At 45.4% G+C, this 16,664-nt stretch overlaps 1 protein-coding gene across 2 annotated transcripts in view; it reads right to left on the reverse strand.

The window, feature by feature from the left end:
• PCCA (propionyl-CoA carboxylase subunit alpha) overlaps positions 1-16,664 on the reverse strand; it is a 414,664-nt gene that overhangs the window by 388,020 nt on the left and 9,980 nt on the right. The window contains exon 1 of one of the 2 annotated variants that reach the window (XM_059143713.1): positions 9,990-10,144. The exons of the other annotated variant lie outside the window; for it this stretch is intronic. Within the exon in view, the coding sequence (XP_058999696.1) occupies positions 9,990-10,094 (105 nt within the window). The 5' untranslated portion in view covers positions 10,095-10,144. Of the gene's footprint in view, positions 1-9,989; positions 10,145-16,664 lie in introns of those variants that run through there. 2 annotated transcript variants of the gene reach the window in all.

Raw genomic sequence — 16,664 nt, forward strand, 5'->3', positions numbered from 1 at the left:
CAACACACCCACAGTGGCATTCCGGGTAATGCTTCAGTCCTCTAACCGGCTCATTCATCATCAGGATGCGCTCTGCTTCAAAGCAGCCACGAGCCTCAAAACTGGGGATTAACATGGAGCCAGAAGGTGATCTTACCAAGGTAAAGTTCCACATTAGCTAGTGCTTCAGCTTCCAACTTTCCAAGGAAAGGTCCCCTCCATGTTTCAGGATACGGAGGTAGGAAGCACCAGCTCAGTACTTACAACAGCATTTGAACAGTAACGACCTTCCACGGGAACGCCCTCCAAAAACACCGAAGTCAGGCTTTTTCACTTAAGCACAGCTTTTTCTTCAAAACAGACACTAACTATTTAGTCTTTGGAGCCTCACCAGCATGACCTTCTGTCAAAATCGAGGTTGGATACCTGTTATCTGAGAGATGATAAAGCTCACAATTCTCTGGCTTTGCCTCCACAAAGTTAGAGCACCAGGAAACTATACACACCAGCTCTGAAATTCCATCACCCCATCTGGCCCCCCACCAGGCCATTCTTCCCACCCCACCTGTAGCAGATGCTGCGGGGGCCCACCTGGAGCAAGCAGCGCAGCACCCCCCAGCTGCCGCATTGACTACGCACCACGCACACCTGCTCCCTAGTCTGGCCCATTTGCCTTAACCAGACACGAGTTCTCCATCATGCCGGGGAGCTACCCCTTCTCAGCCCTACAGCCAATGACTGGCTAGCAATGGGGTTCAAAAGGCCATCCCCACTCACCTCAAGGTGGGAGCAATTCAGTCCATACCATCTGGTATTTAAGAATGGGCTGTCCAATATGGCAGCACCAGCCATATACAGCCACCAAGCATTTGAAATGCACCAGTCCAGATTCCAATGTGCTCCAAGTATAAAATAACACACCAGATCTGGAGGCTTAATACCAAAACAATGCAGAAGGCTCCATTAATATTTTTAATGTATATGTTGAAATAATATTTTAAATATATGGAGTTAAATAAAATACACTAATATTAATCTCACCTTCTTTTACTTTTTTTTTTTTTTAGGATTTTCTTATCTGTTTGAGAGAGAGAGAGAGAGACGGCACACTGGTGAGGGACAGAGGGAGAGGAAAAGAGAGAATCTCAAGCAGACTCCTCACTGAGTGGAGAGCCCCACATGCCACTCAATATCATGACCCTGATCAGGACCTGAGCTGAAACCAAGGGCTGGATGCTTAAGCGACTAGATCACCCAGGCGCCCCTTGTTTTACTTTTTTTTTTTTTTTTAAAGATTTTATTTATTTATTGGACAGACGGAGATCACAAGTAGTCAGAGAGGCAGGCAGAGAGAGGAGGAAGCAGGCTCCCTGCTGATTCGGGGCCTGATGGAGCCTGATTCGGGGCTCCATCCCAGGACCCTGAGATCATGACCTGAGCCAAAGGCAAAGGCTTTAACCCACTGAGCCACCCAGGCACACACCCCCTTGTTTTACTTTTTTAATGTGAGTACTAGAAAACTTTAAATTACATTTGCAGCTCACAGTCCGTTTCTACGGGACAGGGCTAACCCTGAGCAGGGCTCCTCACACTTCCCCGCGCGACACTATCGCCTGGAGGGCTTGTGAAAACATTGCCGGGCTCCAACCCCAGCTTCTAACTGGCCAGCCTGGGATGCCACTGCAAAATCTGTATTCCTCACAAGCTCCCATGTGGGAGCTTGCATGCTACTTCTGCTGCAAACAGAGTCTCCACTTCGAGAACCACTGCTCCAGAGCTACCCTGTGGGATGAGACTAAAGCTGGTCTCCAGCTGGGGCCCCTTCCTTGCTTAGCTTTTTTTCCCCCTGCACTATGCTGCTTTCTTCACACTTCTGTTGACCACCCCCTGCCACAAAACCCCTTTCCAGGCTCTGCTTCTAGAAAATCTAACCATCCCATCTTCAACGGAACTGGTTTTCCACAACTCTAGCTTTCACAAAGGGCCAGATCAGCAGCAATTAATGAAATAAGAAAAATGGCTGTTTATTTTTTGTAAAACAAGTTCCAAAGTTATTTACTGGATTGCTAGTTACCTTATATAATGTATTCTATGCAGTCAATTCTAGGACAAGGTTTATTCATACCGATGAAGCAATGTTCCTTACTACTATAAGACAAGGACAGCTTCTGGCCTACTGCTTCCCTCTTTCCTGTGACTACTATGAGGTTCATACTACTTTTTGTGCCCAAGCCATATAAATTTCCCCTTTATCCATTTCGTCAAATTTGTTAATATAATGTAATAAAAGCACTGAAGTCAGATTTGAGTTTGAATCCCGAATCTCCCACTTCAACTGTTGTGTGAACCTGGGAAACAGCTGTGAAAATGGGATTCATTTGAAGGTGGACTGGTGACTCAATGTGAAGACAGCCTTCTTCCTCCTTTGCCATTCGTAGCAACCCCAGAAGCACGCATTGACCCCAGAAGATGGTTTCAAACTACTTCTCCTTGCCCACAACCATTCATCAACCCACAAACAACAAATAAAATCAACCACCCCCACTGTTCTATAAATTCAATCAAATCATTTATAGAACTACTGTCTCTATCTTCTCTCCCAAGCTGCAGCCTTCCCTAACTCTAAAACACTATCACACCCAGGGGCTTAGGTCAAACCAAGAGCTCTTTTTTTTTTTTTTTTAATGTAAACTGAGCTATAATTCACATACCATAAAACTCAATTTTTTTGAAGTATACAACAGTGTGTCCTCTCAGTATATTCACAAGGTTGTGGAACCATCACCACTATCTTTTTTCATCCACCCACTCCCCCCACAAAGAAGCCCCTTAAGTCATTAGCTGTCTCCACTATCCCTCCTCCCCCAAGCCCCTGGCACCTACTCATCAGCCTCTGTGCATCTGCCTATTCTGGACATTTCACATAAATGGAATCCTACAGTACGCGGCAGCCGTCTGTGCCTTCCTTTCAAGGGTCCTCGCTTCCCCTTCTCCTCCATCTCCCTTCTAACCCTACAGCGAGTACTACTGGCTCTGGTCCCAAGATACATCCCAGGTCTCAGCAGGTCTCTCGAACTCCAGCGCCACCACACCACCATCGTCAACTAACTTGAATTTCTACAGTGGCCTCCTGACTGGTCTCCCCGGCTGCCACTGTGCCCTCCCCCAGTCCCCACCAGGACATTCTCCACAGAGGAGGCGCAGTCTCCTCTCCAACGTGAATCCAATTTGCTTAAAACCCTCCAGTGACTCCCACTATTAGGGTAAATGGCACATGCGTGCCCCTACATGGGTGCCCTGTCCACCTCATCTCCTCGCACTCCTTCCTCCCTCCCTCCACTCCGACCACACTGGCCACATCCATCCCTTGACTATACCTAATGCCGTCGCGTCTCAGAGCTTTTGCTTTGGCCGTGCTATGGACCGCCAGTGCCCAAGACTGTCACAGGATAGGCTGGGTCCGTTTTCCCTTCAAATGCCACATGCTCAGAAATGTCTCCGCTATTGTCTTTAAGTAACCAGCTCTCAACATCGCCACAACTCTTTATCCCATTATCCTATTTTTTTACTTTCAGAGCCCTTACTACTCTTTGAACTTACTTATTTCTGTGACCATGGGCAGTGTCCTCTACTTGGATATAACCACAGTGAGGGCAGAAACGTTTACTGCTATACCACAGCACAGCCAGCACCTGGCACACAGTAGGTGCAGTGGGTTGAATGTTGCAGCCCAAAATGATGTGTCCATGTCCTAGAATTTGTGACTGTGACCTCTTTGGGGAAAAGGGTCTTTGCTGATGTATTTAAAGGTTTCAAGATGAGATCATCTTGGAGCCTGTCATGGCCCTAAATCCAAAGACAAGTGTCCTTAGAAAAGAAAGAAGGGTCGCCTGGGGGGCTTAGTCAGTTAATTAAGCCCCTTCCTTCGACTTGGATCATGATCCCAGGGTACTGGGATGGAGCCCCATGTCAGGCACCCTGCTCAAGAGGGAACCTGCTTCTCCCTCTTTCCCTCTGCCTCTCCCCCTGCAGTTTGGGTTCGCTCTCAAATAAATAAAACCTTAAAAAAGAAGAAGAGGAGGAGGAGGAGGAGAAGAAGACACACAGGGAGAAGGAAGGGAAGGCCACATGAGGGCACAGCAGAGACTGGAGCAATGGAGCCACAAGCTAAGCGATGGCTAGAGCCCCAGGAAGCGCAATGAGATCAAGAGGCACTCTTCACTAGAGCCTTCAGAGGAAGCATGGGCTTGCCAACATCGTGATTTCCAACTTCTAGCCTCCATAACTGTGAAGGAATAAATGTGTGTTGTTTTAAGCCACCAGCTGTCTCCCACGGATGCTATTAGTTTTCCTGACTAAAATTGTAACTCTGTATCTTCCAACATTTTTTTTTCAAATCCAATTTTCAAATATTTTTATTACATTAGAGAGAAAGCTACCTGAATCGTTCCTGGCCTGCAGTATCCCGTATCTGTAACTTTACATATTTACCACCAACATTTATTATCTTTGAACCAAATTCCACTCCTATTGTATGATTTGAGTCATCTTTGAATTTTTTTTCTATAAACTGATGAAGCAAGCAAGACTTGCCAGTTCCTGCCTTTCCAATAACCAAGAACTTAAACAAAAAATCATAGGTTTCGGACACGGCCGTCTGCGACATCTTGGGGAGCGGTACCACAACTCGCCGGGTCGCCAGCTGCAACTCAGGCCGGCGGGAGAGGAGGGTCCAGGTGGTCCTCCGCGTCTCAGTGGGAGTGGCGCCTGCCAGGGGACAGGAGAAGGGACGGCCCGTGGTCCCCACGGCAACCGCCAGCCACCCCGCAGCTGCGGCGCTGCGGGACTTGTATCTTCCAACATTTTTGAAATTCACTTCTATTTTGATTTTATTAATATTGACTCCATCACAGTTTCTGTTTTCTTTTAAAAATAAAAATGTCGGGGCGCCTGGGTGGCTAAGTCGTCTGCCTTCGGCTGGGGTCATGGTCCCAGGGTCTTGGGGTCAACCCTCCATCAGGCTTCCTGATCAGCAGGAAGCCTGTTTCTCCCTCTCCCACTCCCCCTGCTTGTGTTCCCTTTCTCACTGTATCCCTCTCTCTGTCAAATAAATAAGTAAAATCTTTAATAATTAATTAAAATGTCAATAGGAATTTAAAATAAATCATTTTTAAAAGATTTTATTTATATTCTACTTTTATTATCTATTATTATAAAAATAAAATATAATAAATAAAATCTTTTTTAAATGATTTAAATATAAATATATATTATATAAATATAAATATATATTAACATGATATGTAATATATATTATATATTATTCTACATTTATTATATTTTATTATTATTTATTTAACAGTGAGAGAGAGATCGATGCAGGGCTCAATCCCAGGACCCTGGGATCATGACCTGAGTCAAAAATAGATGCTTAATGACTGAGCCACCCAGGCGCCCCAAAATAAATCATTTTTTAAAATTATACGACACCTAGGAGTGGCTGGCTGGCTCACGCGGTAGAGCTCGAAACTCTTGATATCGGGGTTGAGTCAAGTCCAATGTTGGGTGTAAAGATTATGTTAAAAAAATAAAATATTTTTAAAAAGACTGGAATCATTTGAACAACTCCTTTTCTCTCACTCTTTTGATCAAATTGTCCCCTATCTTTCCTCCTTATTCAGAAAAGTGTTTTACCAATTATTCCTCTGTTCTGAACCTCTTTTTTTAAGATTTTTTTGTTTACTTGAGAGAGAAGGAGGGAGGTAGGGACAGAGAGAGTGAGTGAGAGAAAAACACAAGTAGACTCCACACTGAGCAGAGAGCCCATAGTAGGGCTCAAGCCCACAACCCCAAGATCAGCACCTGAGCTGAAACTAGAGCTCAAGGCTTAACCAGCTGCACCACCCAAGCATCCCTTGAACATCTTAAGAACAAAATAAAATCCAAAAAGCAGATATATAGATACACAAATGTCCATAGCATTTTATTATACCAGAAACCAGTGATTTTTCTTCCCAAGTGATTGTCAGAAATCTATTAGCACAAGCTAGTACAGCTACTCTGGAAAACAGCATGGAAGTTCCTCAAAAGTTGAAAACAGAGCTACCCTATGACCCAGCAATCGCACTACTGGGTATTTACCCTAAAGATACAAATGTAGTGATCCAAAGAGGCACATGCACCTGAATGTTTATAGCAGCAATGTCCACAATAGCCAAACTATGGAAAGAACCTAGATGTCCATCAACAAGTGAATGGATAGAGAAGATGTGGTATATATATGTACAATGGAATACTATGCAGCCATGAGAAGAAATGAAATCTTGCCATATGCAATGACATGGATGGAACTAGAGGGTATTATGCCGAGCAAAATAGTCAATCAGAGAAAGACAATTATCATATGGTCTCCCTGATATGAGGAAGTTGAGAGGCAATGTGGGGGGTTTGGGGGGTAGGAAAGGAATAAATGAAACAAGATGGGATCGAGAGGAAGACAAACCATGAGTCTTAATCTCACAAAACATACTGAGGGTTGCCAGGGGGAGGGAGGTAGGGAGAGGGTGGTTGGGTTATGGACACTGGGGAGGGTATGTGCTATGGTGAGTGCTGCAAAGTATGTAAACCTGGTGATTCACAGATCTGTACCCCTGGGGCTAATAATACATTATATGTTAATTAAAAATAAAAAATTAATTAAAAAGAAAGAAATCTATCAGCACATTGGAAAGATTTAGCTCCGGGCAATTCTAAAGCATTCAGATAGGCTTCAACATTCTTTTTCATGACTAGGAAAGAAATTCTTGGATTTTAAGGAACATAAAGCTTAAGCATTTAAGTTCTGTGCAGGCACCATATAATGAGACCATCTCTCAAATGAGAAAGAATTTGAAATTGTAAAAGCAAGTTTGGAAATCATGCCATCCGAGATTTATATCCTAGCTCACCTGCGCCCTAAAGCTAGTTACTTAACTGCTGAACTTTGTTTCCTCATCTGTAAAACTGCAACTTTTTACCTAGTTGTCAGATGGGTAAGAGATAGTACATGTCAAAACTATTTAAGGGACAGAGATGTTCAATCAACTGTAGCAATCACCATAAAACCATGGTCCCTGAGCCCCTGAAAAATGCATACAGGAGAAAAAACTAGGTATTTAAACAGAATGTGTTTGAAAGGCTAATACACAAAACAAATAAGACTAAAAGGTGAACTCTACACATACCCTAAAAGCAAACAAACTTCTGTTAACTGGCTAAAAGAATGATTCCACTAAGGTCTGGAATTGCCAGGCTGCCTTCTAGCCGACCGAATGCTTAGCAGGAGTTTAAAGAGAAATAAGAGGAGTACAATTTTCTAATGGTTCTGCTTCAAATGCCGGCTCAATAGAGCACATTTCAAATTCATGCAAGGGAGGGACAGAAAGAAGCTAAGAAAGAAAGAAGCTAAGCAGCAATTCAAGGTCTTCCAAGTTCTTCCCCGAAGTGACAGTGAACTCCTGAGATTCCTCCCACCTCCAGGAGGAATTCCTTCTTGGCACAAATGTAACTCTACTACAGTCAGTACTACCACACATCCAGCACCTATTGGGTCCAAAACTTCGCTAAGAACACAGAAATGGACAAGATGGCATCTCTGCTGACACAGATGGCATCTCTGTCACACTGCTGACACACAGCAGGAAAGAAAAATCAAAGCCCACATATTACACAATAGTGTATTGTATTGTAAGTGTATAGCAATACGTACCATAACACCTTTCTCCTCACCCTCACCAATCCCTCCTGCTCCAACAGGAATGGCTTTCCATTACTAAAAGATAGTTGGATCTACAAAGTACAGCATGATCTGATTCATACCTACCTCCCTACAACCACCTATTAATCTCTGCACACCACCACCGAACCAGGTTTTTCCCATGGTTCTACCTTGTCATTCCCTCCAGCCACAGGACCTTTACATATGCCAACACCCTTCTCTTCTCTCTTTGCCTACAAAAAAGGTCACTTTACCCTTCCAAACTTGTTTCAGTTTTCACTGGCAAAGGAAAATGCTTCTTTCTCTTAAGCTGTGTAGCATGATTAAGGGTACCAGTACTGGGGGCGCCTGGGTGGCTCAGTGGTTTGGGCTGCTGCCTTCGGCTCGGGTCATGATCTCAGGGTCCTGGGATCGAGCCCCGCATCGGGCTCCCTGCTCCACAGGAAGCCTGCTTCCCTCTCTCTCTCTCTCTTGCTCTGCCTGCTTCTCTGCCTACTTGTGATCTCTGTCTGTCAAATAAATAAATAAAATCTTTAAAAAAAAAAAAAAAAAAAGGGTACCAGTACTGGAGTTCTAAATCCTAGTTCTGCCACTAATTCCACTGCTTTGAGCAGATTACATAACACTTCGTGCCTCAATCTCTTCACCTATAAACGGGGGTTATACAGCTGTTTTGAGATTTAATAAATTAATTCCAGTAAAGCACCAGAACAGTAACTATGACACAGAGCTCAAAATCTTGACCCCATCAAATTTGACTCGGTCAAATCCCTCCACTTTATTTTCTTACAGCACCAAGACCTCTCCCCTAATAGCATTTTACACTTATTTGTCTCTCCCTAATAGACTAAAATGTCTAAGAGAGCAGAAACTATATTTGTTCCCTATCAATGGAACACAGGAAATAATCCAACAAAGACTTGTTGAATAAAAAAGTAGCTGAAAGGAAGAAGCCAAGGCCTAGCAAAGTGACTTGTCTAATACTATGCAAAACTTCATCTGTGTGTCTCCAAAGCCCTTGCCTTTCCACTACACTATGCTATCTCCTACATAAATTGCCTAAGAATCTTGGCAACTGCAACTAATACAGCCAACAAATGATTACAGAACACAAACAGCATTTAAAAACAGTAAATTTTGTGGCAACACAAAGAACGCTGTATATTTTCAGAGTGGCATTCCAAAGTTGACCCTAAGCTAAAACAGGTGCTTACTTCCTTTTCCAGTACCAGCTCCTCCACTGCTCACCTGGGGCTCTGTTCCCTCCTATTTAAAAAAGAGTTGGATGGGCCAGATCTTCTCTGAAGTGTCTTCCAATTCCAGAGTTCAGTGACAATAAATCACACTGTGTGGCTATTTTTAGATTTTTTTTTTTTTTTAAAGGAAGTTTAACAAGAAGAGTGAACCAGGTGACAGGTGGTTTTCAGGGAGACTTTCATTTTAAGGAATTTGTTCCAATGACTTAATAAACCCTATTAATAAAGTAAGATAGTCTTTGCTCAGAAACAGTGAGATTCCATTTTCAGGAGAAAGTGTTAACGGCCACCCACAATCACTCCAACATAAGAGCCAAGGCTGCCACCACGAAACCCTGGGACATACAGAACAGTGACAAATGTGTTTAGCGCAGTACAAAACTCCGGCTAACTACTACAGAGAAAAGAAAAATAAATTCACAGGGTGCATATACAGCAGACCACGGTGTAATACAATTAAAACGGGCTCTCAAACGTAAAAGGCAGCAACAATCCTGCCATCGCAGATACTTTAAAGAATGAGAAAAACTCACAACCCTAACTCTACTTGAGCGGCAACCCAGCGTCCCTTCAAATTTGGAAAGAGGCAAGAGAAAATGGAAACCGTAAGGACCCTTAAAAAGTCACGCCGGGAAGCTCGAGATCACGCCGAAGCCGCTACCGCAGGAGAACCGGCGCCCGGGAATGGCCGGACACCAGGGCCGACCGCTGTCAGCCGCTCCCCGCGCGCGAGCCGAAAGCGCACGCCGGCCGGCTGGCTAGGCCCCTCTGCCCTCCACCAGCCTCGGGGTAAGGGCTGCGGCGGGCGGCCCCGGCTCGGGGGCGCTCCAGCGCGACCTCGCAGGAAGAGGGACGAGGGTCGCCGACTGCTGCCGAACCGGGCCGCGGCGCAGCCGGCATAACCGCGGGGCGCTCTCCGCCCGACCGGCCACCCCCAGGCGGTGCGGGCTGCGAGTCCAGCGGAGCGCAGGCCCGCGGCGCGCCCGGCCGCTCCTCACCTTCAGGGTCCACAGCGCTGCGCCCCTCATCAGCGGCTGCGGCCACCGCCGTCCACGCCGCCCGGCCGCTACCAGCACCGCCGTCCGCACCCAGAGCCCCGCCATTGTCGCCCCTGCCGACCGGCGCTCCGCTGACCTCTCACCCCGCCGAAGGGGGCGGAGAAGGGGAGCGCTAGCGCTTCGGCCAATCACGCGCCGGGACCGCGGCCCCGCCCCCTGCCGCGCAGGAGTGGGAAGGGGGGCGACCCGCCGACCCGGACAAATTCGCGGCGGGCGGGAGCCGGTTCGAGCGGGCCGGGGGCGAGCGCGGCGGGGAGCGCGCCTGGGTTCTGGCCGCAGCTGGTCCGCGCCTGCCAGGGTTAAAGCCGGTCCTGAGCCGGCGTCCGCCTAGCTCCCGGCCGGCGGCCAGACCGCTCCGCCTCAGTTAGCCGCCCAGGCCCCGGGGACACCCTACAGGACCGAGTGTCCCAGGTTCCAGATTATGTTCCTTTTCTTCGAAGGCATGAACTGCAAGTCAAGACGAGGTTTCTGAATGAGTGTGAGAACAGAGAAGACGCTCTAGGTCTAGAAATCATGGATCAGAGCTCAAGATCTACCTTTGCCTCGTAGTAAATGCGGGTCAGAGGAATCGGCCCAAACCCGGTCTGTTTCTGTTGCTTTACCAGCAGCTACTAAGAGCCAGACCTCGTGGTAGATGTCTCGAATTCTGTCTCTTTTCGTCTTTACAAGAATCCTAAAGGCCCACACAGTATTTCCATCTTGAAAAACCGAATTTATAGAGAGGTAAAGTCATTTAGCTAGTAGGTGGTGACACTAGGGTTTGAACCCAGGTCTGGCTGTCTTCAAGGCTTGGTCTTTTGCTTTGTTATATTACAAATTTGTAAACATGCACAAAAGACACAAAAGACAGAAACAGGGTTTCTCTCTCCAACAAATCAACCATTTCTCAGTCTTGTTTCATCTATTCCCCCTTTTCCATCTTTCACTGGAGTATTTTAAAGCAAATCTCAGACATCAGGTCATCTTGACTACAAATAAGCCAGTATCAGAAGCTCTGATCCTCACTATTCTGATACTACTTCAGAGTCACCTTGAGAGTGTGACAAAGCTAAGAGAGACCTCGAGTATGTTACAGCATGGCAAATGCCCAGAGATACAAACAAAATATTCGGGGATATCAGAGAGGTGACACTTAATGGAACTGTAAAATGTAAGTAGGAATTTTCATGACAGACAAAATAAAAAGTATCAGTTTCACAGGATTTCTCATTGATGTATCTAAGTCTGGAATCACTTCTTACCAAAAAATCTACTTTTCTTTTTTTCTTTCTTATTTTAACCTTTGGATTGGTTCTCTTTAGATCCTGTCTGTTTTGTCATATGGAAGCTCTTTTCATGAAAGGCATTTATGGCAGAAACTAATTGTCTCGTATCTATTCTCCGCTTATTTCTTAAACTAAGAGAGTTCCTAAGTTTTAGCTGCACACAGGCCGCTGAGCCAAAGGCTGCAATATCCCGCCTTCTTTACAGAAGATATGGCCATGTGACGAAGGGCTGATTATGGAATGGAAGGGTTGTGCCCTTCAAGAGTAGAGGCATGCCCTCCGTTTCCTCTCCTGTCCTTCCTGAAAACTCACATCCTGGTGAGTGCTGGAGCAGCCATCTGGACTCCAAGACAGGAGCCCCATGTTGAAGATGGCAGAACAAGTGACAGGAGGAACCCAGGACCCTGACCCTGTGGGGTCATGTCTAATGCATGGAGGGTTCAGCAACAGATTTTTATCTTGTTTAAATCATTGTTACTTCTGCCTTCACTACAGTTTAAATCATTGTTACTTCTGCCTTCACTACAGCAACCAAAACTGTAACGTAACCAACTCATAATTTAGTATCCAGAAGTGGGAGGCTGACATAATGAAATCTGAGAAGAATGGTGGTAACAGGGACAACCCCAAAATAGGAAACAAGAAGCTGAGAGCTAATGACTCTTATTGGCAATATACCTCTTTGGGAAAATGGTTATTTTCCAGTTTTTGGACAATCTCACTATCGCTATCACTAATACAACCTTGTACTTTGAGCACAGTGTTTTCAAAGGAACATTGAGCGGCACTTGAAGCTGGACAGTTCTACCCTGTCTGAGCTGTGCCACCCATTTGCGATGTTTATGATCTCCAAAACCCACTTCCTGTCTGAAATGTCTGAAAACAGTTGTTCCATGTACTTTGTCCACTTTAACCATCTTGACAGTGACTCAATACGGAACCAGCTAGAGGCAGTTACCCCATGAGGGCAGAAGCATAACTGTTGCTCAGAATTTTGAAAGTATGTTTACATCATTTTCTAGCTGCCAGAGTTCTAGCTCTTACTCTTGATCCAATGTACCTTTTTTTTTTTTTTTAAAGATCTTATTTATTTATTTGACAGAGAGAAACACAGAGAGAGAAGGAACACAAAGAGGGGGAGTGGGAGAGGGAGAAGCAGGCTTCCCACCGAGCAGGGAGTCCAATGCAGGGCTTGCTCCCAAGACCGTGGGATCATGACCTGAGCTGAAGGCAGAGGCTTAATGACTGAGCCACCCAGGTGCCCCCCAATGTATCTTCTTACATTTACCTGGCTGCTATACTATTGTGTGGTGGGTATGGAGCAGAGAGAAGTCCGGGTTGTAAATCAGGGAATCACGAGCCGCCATAGGCACAACAAATAGTGAGCTTGTCCTCCACCAAGAGACCCTGACTTTAGAGCTACACATATTTGGCTCGCTTTGAGCCAGAATAGATGCAGACTAGGTATGCTGGATTGGAAACCATGTTTCCTCAACTCCCCTTCCCTCTGTGGTTCTTGGTTAGAGTTAACCAAAAGAAGATCTTGTAAGATACTTTGAAGGCAAGAGTAAATAGTAGCCATTTCTCCCAGAAGAGCTATTACCATAAGATAAGTAACATAGTTTCCTAGAAAGTTTCAGTTTGTCCTTAGATACAACCCTGCATCCGGTTTGTTTTTCCTACCTGCTAGCCCTGGCCACCACCAGCAACCCTGGCCCCAGCCCTGGATGCTTGACTGCAGAGGCAGAGGGATAACTAACCAAAGGTAACAGCCTTTTTTTTTTTTTTTTTAAAGAAAGACTGTTTATTTGAGAGAGAGAGAGAGAGCAGGGGGAGGGGCAGTGGGAGAGGCACAGAATCTCAAGCAGCTCTGCACTGAGCAAGGAGCCTGAGGAGGGGCTCGATCTCACAAACTGAGATCATGACACAAACTGAGATCATGACCTGAGCCAAAACCAAGAGTTGGATGGCTAACAGAATGGGCCACATAGGTGCCCCCAGGGTAACAGCTTCTTACTGACCCCTCCACAAGATCCTTCTCATTCCCATTTGGCAACCAGATATATTTGGCTTCTCAGCTATCCCTCAAACTCCAACTTGTCTACCTTGCCAATGCATCAAGCAGACGATTTTAATAGCTCTTTCTCCGATCCTCTGAAAGGAGCCTATGGCCATTGACTAATGTGAGAATGCACCAAGGAAGGAAAAATAACCAGGGTTTTCAGGGATTCCTGGCTCTGAACTGATACTAATTCCTAGAGACCCCAAATGCCATTATGCCCCATCACTGAAAGTAGAGAATTTGGCACAACTATTCTTTTTTATTTTTAAGATTTTTTTATTTGGGGGGGGGGGGAGAATGCAAGTGATAGGGGCAGAGGGAGACAGAGAATCTCCAGCAGACTCCTACTGAGGTGGGAACCCAACACAGGGCTTGATCCCAGGACCCTGAGATCATGCATGACCCTAGATGAAATCAAGAGGCAACTGCTTAACCAACTGAGCCAGCAAGGCACCCCTGGCCACAAGTTATTGACATGAGAATTGAAACCAACTATTATAGAAGATCTTGGGAAAATTCTCAAATATGCATGGGGCCCTGCCTGGTACCTATGCATAACAATTTTTACTTTCACAGAAAACCATTGGCAATAGCTTATAACTATTGTCTTTTAGCAAAGTAAGAATTCCCCAACCCTTTCATATCTGCACTGAGAGAACCAGTAACACTTGTAAATACTGTTACTTAGGAAACTTTCTTGCTTACTCTTTTTAATATGTGTAGATTAAGAATAAACTTGACTGGATCCCAAAAGATGAAAAGAGCTACAAAGAGTCCATTTCTGACTCAGATGAAAGAGAGAGTGGAGGTGGCTAGGGGCTCAGGTGGTGAAGCAGCTGCCTTTGGCTCAGGTCATGATTCTGTGGGATGGAGCTCCCCCTCCCCCGGTCAGGCTCCCAGGGAGCAGTGGGGAGTCTGCCTATCCCTCTCCCGCTGCCCCGCCCCACTCATGCTCAATCTCATTCTCTCTCTCTCTTTCAAATAAAGAAATAAAATCTTCAAAAAATAAATAAATAAATAAAAGAGAGTGGATAAAATAATAATTTTTTTAAAGATTTATTTATTTATTTATTTGAGAGAGAGATCACAAGTAGGCAGAGAGGCAGGCAGAGAGAGAGAGGGAAGCAGGCTCCCTGCTGAGCAGAGAGCCCGATGCGGGACTCGATCCCAGGACCCTGAGATCATGACCTGAGCCGAAGGCAGCGGCTTAACCCACTGAGCCACCCAGGTGCCCCAATAATAATATTTATTGAATGCTCTTCTATGCCAGAGAATGTTCTGAGCAAATGAGTGTTTGGAGACAAAGCTGAAGGAAGAGGAAAGACCAGATCCCGAAGAAAGTATATTTTATACTATGGAGTCTGGGGTTTTCATCTTCAAGGCGAGAAATCACAATGTGGCAAAATGTGGGCCCCATATGGCACAAGGCCACGTTTGTCTTGGTCCTTTGTGTGTGTGTCTCTGTGTCTCTGTGACCACCTCAATGTGTGCATATATGTGGTGTGCCCACAAATGTTCTACTTTTCTTGAGGAAGCAAAAGATCTAGCAGTGCAGGGATTCCCACCTGGAAGCATGGAAAGACACGGCCGTGTGCCACACTCTGTCCTTTACTTGCTCTCTTTAGATGCCTTGTGTTTTCCATTCCTCTTTCTTGAGGTGGAAAACCTGAAGTATCTTAATCCAGAAAGTGATCTTGCACTTGCATTTCAGAAAATTGGGGCACCTGGGTGGTTCGATCCATTAAGCATTGGGCTCTTGATTTTGGCTCAGGTCATGATCTCAGGGTTCTGAGGCTGAGCCCTGCATCAGGCTCTGTGCTGGCCTGAAGCCTGCTTAAGATTCTCTCTCTCCCTCTGCAACCTCCCCACCAAAAAAGTATTTTGCACTGTTCTAGAACTAGTGCAAAAGTATCCACGTGGATAAATCCCACAAATATGAAAGAGAGCATAAATAAACAAATAATAAATTCCTGAAGAATATACCCAGTTTGATACTACTTTCATAACAGCTTTGACATAGGTGAAACAATCTCATATTACTGCAGAACACAAACATAAGTAATAAAGGGATGAAACAATGTATGGGAATACTGGTCTGAATTTGCGAGACAGTCTGCCATGAGGGAGACTGTGTTTCCTAGAGCTACCATAACAAAATACCACAGACTGGGTAGCTTAAACAACAGGGATCTATTTTCTCACAGTTCTGGAAACAAGAGGTATCAGATCACGGTGCTGGCCAATTCTGTTTCTGGTGAGAGCTTTCCCTGGCTTATAGACAGATGCCTTCTCATCGTGTCTTCACACCCCCTTTCCACCACGTGCCTGTGCGAGGAGAGTGAAAGAGAGAGCTAGCTCTCTAATATCTCTCCTTCTAAAGTCACTAATCCTGTCAGTTCAGAGTCTGACCCTAATGATCACATTTAACTTCTAATTACTTCCATAGAAGCCTTATCTCCAAATACAGTCACACTGGGGATTAGGGCTTTAACCAATGAATTTCAGGGGATGGGGGTAGAGGACACCTTCAGCCCGTAACACTGTCCCATGCAGGGTCACACAGAGCACACTCATCACCCAGCAATGAAAATGTGTATGTGCCATGCTTCTGCCCAGTGAAGACTATTAGAGTCTCAGGGACCAATGTTTCTATTGAGGACTAGTCGTGTAAGCACCCTCCGCTTAGCAGGTACCAAAACACCAGATACCCAAAAGGAAAGCAGGTGTTCAGCATAAACCACATTGTTTGCATGTTCTGAGCACAGTGGACACCCTTATCAGTGGGGAACAGTAGGAACACTCCCAAAATCCAGTCAACGGCCAACTTTGCAAGCAGGCCCTTCTAAAGAGAGTCACTTCAGTCTTGCTATGTTAACTCCCTTCTGCACACTTGCCACTGACCCCCTCAGCAGCTGTTTCATTGCTCCCACTTCTTGATTAAAGACTGCTGAGACACCCAATTGCTATGAACTAAAACTGGCATGGTAATTTTCTATAAATTATTGTATCTGGGATTTAATACCATTGTCAGTCAAGGCCAAACACAGTATACTTTATGACTTAAAAAGACCCTGGAGGCTTGTCAATGTCCTTCAAGTCCATAACACGTTCTCTCCCAAAGTAACCATTGATTATGTCCTTCTAAATTAATGATGTGGTCATACTTCAAGAGGGATCCCACCCTGTCCCATCCCAGCAGTGGTGTAACCACCACACAGTAGACAAGCTCTTCAGTCTTACTACCATAGCAAAGACAGCTTGGTGACCACCTTAATCCAACAGTGGAAG

This window comes from Mustela lutreola, chromosome 13 (assembly GCF_030435805.1).
Source record: "Mustela lutreola isolate mMusLut2 chromosome 13, mMusLut2.pri, whole genome shotgun sequence".
In the NCBI taxonomy this organism is placed as follows: Eukaryota; Metazoa; Chordata; class Mammalia; order Carnivora; family Mustelidae; genus Mustela; species Mustela lutreola.